This window comes from Amblyomma maculatum, chromosome 4 (genome assembly GCF_055883805.1).
Source record: "Amblyomma maculatum isolate TAMU_Amacu chromosome 4, ASM5588380v1, whole genome shotgun sequence".
In the NCBI taxonomy this organism is placed as follows: Eukaryota; Metazoa; Arthropoda; class Arachnida; order Ixodida; family Ixodidae; genus Amblyomma; species Amblyomma maculatum.
Window position 1 is genome coordinate 40,481,540 of NC_139347.1, and position 6,000 is coordinate 40,487,539.

Here is a 6,000-nt window from a genome sequence, read left to right on the forward strand (position 1 = left end):
AGGGGGAGATGTCATGCGAAAAAAAAGTGCAGGTTTTACCGAGTGTTTTCTTTCCGACGAGTTAGGTTTCCAAGGAACGCTACCTGCTCATTCCCAGCATGCATTTCAAGCGAATGCGTATTCCTCACGTTGGCACAGCTCGCATTGATTCCAGCTTCGACCGAGCTTTCGGCTGACCGCTCTGTCACCTCAGCTTGTTCATATGTCTCATCTTCCACAAATACTACGCCCTGGGCTGCAGTTCTCCTGACTGCTCTGACGGCTCTAGGCAATACTTCTGAAAAGCATTTAGTGGAGAGCTCCGCCGCAGTGGCCCAGTAGTTTCGGCGCTCGACTGCTGCGCCCAAGGATGCGGGATCGAACTCCGTACTCTGCGGCCGCTTTTCGGTGGAGGCGAAAAACAAGGTGCCCGTGTGCTGTGCGATGTCAGTGCACGCAAAAAAAAAAAAAAGCAAGGGGGTAAAAATGTCCGGAGCCCTTCACTATGGCGTTTTTCAGGGCTTGAGTTTCTTTGCGACGTTAAACCCCACAAATCAAACCAAGCCAAAACCAAAATGCACAAGCAAATGTCTACCCGCGCAGGGCCGCGCTAAAGCGTGGTACGTTGGTTGGTTGGTTGGTTGGTTCAGAGGAAGGGAAAGGCGCAGTATCTGTCACACTTGCTCTGTGGACACCTGAACCGCGCCGTAAGGGAAGGGAGGAAAGTGGGAGTGAGAGTGGATAGAGAGAAAGGGGAGCCGTAGTGGAGGGCTACGGAGTAATTTCGACCACCTGGGGATCTTTAACGTGCGCTGACATCGCACAGCACACGGACGACACTTCGTTTCGCCTCCATCGAAACGCAGCCGCCGTGGTCGGGTTCGAACCCGGGAACTCCGACACAGTAGTCGGGCGTCTTACCACTGCGCCACCCCGGCGGGGCAAAGCGTGGTACGAATAACGCTTTTTCTACGCTATCGTTTTCAGGGCGAAAGCACTACTTCCCGAAGTAGTAGTAATAATAATAAAAAACAGCAAGCAGAAGGTATGCCCCGACCTTGGACCGTTTGCCTCTGGCAGATGGTAGTTGGTAGGCAGTATCGTCGAGCACTGATTGGTTGGCGGTTTCTGTGACGTCACGAGACCACATGTCATGGCCAAATTGACAGAAGCTGCCAACTCGGACTTTGTTATTGAGGTGGGAGGGTGAGTTGGAAATCAGTTTTCAGGACCCTAGATTCTTAGTTAGATACGCTGCTCTAGGCCTCGCAGATACGTTGCTTACGGTATGGTAAATCGGGGATTTATTATCTATGCCGCTCCTTAAATTTAACGCGCGCGCGTGTGTGTGTGTGTGTGTGTGTGTGTGTGTGTGTGTGTGTGTGTGTGTGTGTGTGTGTGTGTGTGTGTGTGTGTGTGTGTGTGTGTGTGTGTGTGTGTGTGTGTGTGTGTGTGTGTGTGTGTGTGTGTGTGTGTGTGTGTGTGTGTGTGTGTGTGTGTGTGTGTGTGTGTGTGTGTGTGTGTGTGTGTGTGTGTGTGTGTGTGTGTGTGTGTGTGTGTGTGTGTGTGTGTGTGTGTTCGTACGTGTGTGCGTGCGTGCGCGCGTGCGCGCCTCGGGATCTAACCTTATACAAAGTCGCTTGACGAACCGGGCGCATTCAGCCTGTTTTGAAATGGATTGCGAGCCTGGTGCTTCATGGTAGCTTTGGGGGGCTAAAGTACACTGCAGCAAGTGGTGGGAATAACAGACAGGGGACAAGAAGATAGCGACCAAGTGAAATCCGCCTAGCATCTACCAAATAAATAACGCGAAAGTAGTGCTTTCGTACGTTATGCTAGGTTGAATTACGTTACATTTCTGCAATATTTATTTTCTATTTTGAGATCCTGCACGTGATTCGACAATTCAGGCAAAAGGCAATGGCAAAGGCCATTCAGTCAAAAGATCCGGCCAAAGGCAATGAATGTTCCCAATGTCACGCATTCCAGTCGGTTTAAGTTAGCTCGACCCTGAGCACATGTAGACATTTAGAGTACATCTGAAGTAAACAGCACATACAATATCCCGTTTTATGAGAAATCCCGGGGAGAAAGCCCTGCGCCAGAGTGTGGGATACTTTGATGTTTAGCCGAATCACTACAGCTTAGCAAATAATGCGTATTTCAGACGACTCCACACGTTTGCTCATTGCATATTCATTCCTTTATTCAATTAAAAGTTAGTTATTCATTAATCAGACTCTATATTTACAGTATAAAGAGTTACAATGGTCCCTACCTGTGGTCAGGAAACGTCAGCTTTTCAATCGTAAAATCTTGCTACACCACCGAAGGGGCATGCATTTACCATATGGCACTTCTTTTCAAGTCACATGTTTCTTTCATACAGTTGGTGCCTTGCCAGGACGTAATAGTGTCCTTTAAAAGATGAGATAAGGTCACTGCTTTTGAATGAGTATTTTGCGGCTTTCATCGACAAGTTTGACAAAAGTGGCTCTTAAACATCGAAACCCGCGATGAAATGACTGCAAAGTAGCAAGCTTTTCAGTATCACTTTGTCAAGGACAGGAATGACACGTCGGGTTGCCGTCGAACGATCTGCCATTATGCGCATAAAGCAATTAGCTTAATTAGATTCGAGCGGAAACATAGAGGTAACGTAAATTTCTTCCCATACACACATGGATGGATGGAATATAGGAGCGTCCCCTTTGAAAGGGGGTGTTACAGTTTCTATCATGCTCGTTTTTTCCCCTATATCTTAATTATTGTTTTTGATCGGTTAACTATACCATCATTCTATTTATTGAATTTTTCTTTCTACATTACTAACATTATGTTACTCTTCTGCTTTTAAGCCACCGATATTCCAATCGCTTTTTGCACAAATATTACCAAGTGGCGCCCCGCTGTGACAATTGCCCATCAAATACCCTTCACCTCAGAAAAAAACTTCTGCGTCGGAAGGATATAGGACTAAAGTTATTTAAGTCTATTGTTATATTATAGCAATGAGCAGATCCGGGATGCTAGATGTGGGGCTCGTCTCTGTGTTAATGCGTTAATGGTGAAGACTGCTCCGGTGTCGAGACAGGAAGTGTTTAATCTTTTACTTCTTCAGCCACAGAATGAAGCGCAACGCACGTAGCGTGTCATGTGCAAGCTTTAATCCCATTGCACTCGTAATCTTTTAAAGCCAAGCACCATAAGTGAGAGCAATGTGCACGTCCACGCAGATAATGAATGTGCCGGCTAAATTCAAAGCACATTTCTGGAGCGCTTAGGTATACTATGTGGTTTTACGGCAGTTTTATAAGTTTTACACATGAAATCCTAACTTGGTAATCTTTCTTGTATGTCACAAGTATATTTAAATCTGCGATGAAGCTTCAAAACCAGAAACTTAATATAAATCTCGTTAGCATGAGAACATAGTTAAAGTTACAAAATAATGCGGCGTCTCTGCTGCAACCTGTTGAGTGCTTTCGACATTGATGAGGCTTGCCCGACTTCGAAGATGAATGATCGCTGCAACAACGCTGATGCCTATTGGCAAGGTTCAGATGCTGATTTCAGCAATTGTTAAGGTCATTGTTTATTTTGCTCTTTGTGCCAGTAATTACCCTTCGTTCTGGCGCCCGCGATGCAAGGTCAGTTCAACACCATTACAGGTCACATTCTACGACAACATGCCTACAAAACTGAGCAACCTCGAAATATCCGTAAAACACGCTCCGCAAGGAGATAAAAAAAATTTGTTTAAATGTGTGCGGAGGACCACGTGGCATTCACATGACCATATGATTTCATGATACTCACACTACACGCAGCTTTAACTCTAAAAAATTGCCGCCTTTCAGCCTTAAATCGACGTTAAATAACGTGAGGGGCTTTAGTGAATCTTGGCGTGCTCTAAAGGCAGGAAATAATGTCATTCACTGATGTGCAGTCGGCCACGTGTTACATGTTTATAATGCTCCGTTTTCCTCTCTCGACATCGTGCCTTTTGTCCAAAGGCCCCTATACCCAATTTAGCCCGTTCTCAGAGAGTTATGCGTATGTTACAGCTTTCCTTTTTACGTCATCAATTCTCGCAACTGCAAATGTTGGTGCATATGATTACTTTGCCCGAATTTGTCACCTGGCGATTCATAGACTGGAATGAAATTAAATTAAACAAAGAAATAATAAATTATTCTGATCCCTCAAGGGAAAAGCTACAGAATAGGAGTGAACTTATCTCAGAGCCATTTCTTCAACAGTACTATCACTATTCTTTTATTCTGCCCCTATTTTATTTGCTTATACCCTATAAAGAAAGCCAGATTTCTAGTCGCTACCGTGCTTTGAGAATAAACTTAAAAAAAAAAGGAAACACTTTCTTGCTTGTATACAGCATCACTTCGTTTGTAGTCGTGCACATATGCTTTGCTCCGGAATAAGAACCATCTTTAAATTTCTGCTATTTGCAAACGTCCCCTTAACTGCAGCCTGCTTTTTTCAATGTTACTGTGCCCCGATAATTCCGTGACAACCGATTTTTTCTCGAAGCCTTGACTTCATTACATTTAACAAAAGATTGAGGTACGTCCCGGGGGCTCCTATTCACTCATCGCTGCGCGAGGGGATGGTATGTGAATGCTCATAAGGGTTTCATGATATTTACCTGCCTACGAGCTGCTATAGTACCTCTTGACCTCACGCTATTTCGGGGAAACGCCATATTCGTCTGGACAGCTTCTGCTCGCGTATACTTGCTACACCATGATGAGCATTTCAAGCGCGCTCATTGACGGACAAAGGACTCCCAGTGCTCGCAAATCGACCCCGCCTTACGACCACGAAGCACGAAGGCGCTTCTGCCACCTTTTTCCCGCATACTTTCTATAGTCTCTTTAAACTTGACCATCTGAAAACGTGACCATACGCCACACCTTGCGGCCTTTCGTTACCTTGGCACCAACATGATTACCTTAAAGAAGAGTTTTTATCTGCCTTGCCCATTACATAACTTGTCCAGGTGGATTGCTCTATGAATCCAGCTGGAATTTCACTAACTGGTATTTGCTCTCAATATGCTCTGCTGTCTTTCTGTCTCTTAGAGCTAGCACTATAATTACTTTTTCAAGGGACGCTGCGCTGCCGTTAATTTAATTCCGAGTCACCTTGGGATCCTCCAACTTCTGGCCCTTCATATAAGTACTGGCAAAATGCAACAATTTTGTGCCATTTTCTAGAGTTTCATACTAATTTTCAACAAAGGGGCGAAGAGGTGCATTTGTATAATGCTGAGAAGGGCCCGTCAGGGCGACACACTCACTCTGTATGGCCGGGAAGACTGGCGTCGGGTGGTGTTGTGGCTGCTGCGGCGGCGGGGGTGGCGGTGGTGGCGGTGGGGGCTCCTGCCGCACGCCCCGCGCGATGAGCCCCGCCGCGCCGCAGGTCGGTGCCGACGCGGACGGCGGCGCCGAGAAGGACCTTGGCATGGGGGCCGCCGAATACCGGTGGTAGGCGGCTGTGGGCGGTCCCAGCTCGGCGTACGAGCAGGACAGCTGGCACGCCGCGGACTCCATGCAGGGCTCGAACGCGGCGCTGGCCGCCGCCTGGTTTAGGTATCCGTAGTCCATGATGACGCCCCCTTTCCCTCTTCAACCACTTCCTCTACAAAAATGTCTATTTCCGCGGTCTCACACCCTGTTTCCTTCCAGGGCCTGCCTACTTGCCAGGTGACCAACTATTGGTTGGACTTTCGGTATTTTTCAGCTGATAATTTCTGGCGGGATCATTTGAGCCATTGGGCAGATTGGACACCTGTCTCAAACACTGATCTCAGAGGTGTCAAACTCCCTAAACATACATGTGCAACAATAAGTTGCCTAATCGGCCTTTCGTCGAATAAAAAAACATCAGTTCTTCCTGAAATGTAGCAGTTCTGCGAGCACTTCGTTTCGTTTAGTGGTTCTCCGTCCTCTGGTCTTCTTGCTCAAACGACTTGTTCTTGGTGACGACTAGTTCAAGTGG

General features: G+C 46.6%; 1 protein-coding gene across 1 annotated transcript in view; it reads right to left on the minus strand.

Moving 5' to 3' along the window:
* The window catches only part of LOC146190805 (uncharacterized), a 91,755-nt gene extending 86,149 nt beyond the window's left edge, over positions 1 to 5,606 (minus strand). Inside the window, exon 1 of the mRNA XM_084599843.1 lies at positions 5,300 to 5,606. Within this exon, the coding sequence (XP_084455969.1) occupies positions 5,300 to 5,606 (307 nt within the window). The remainder of the gene's footprint in view (positions 1 to 5,299) is intronic.
* Between the last annotated feature and the right edge of the window lie 394 nt (positions 5,607 to 6,000).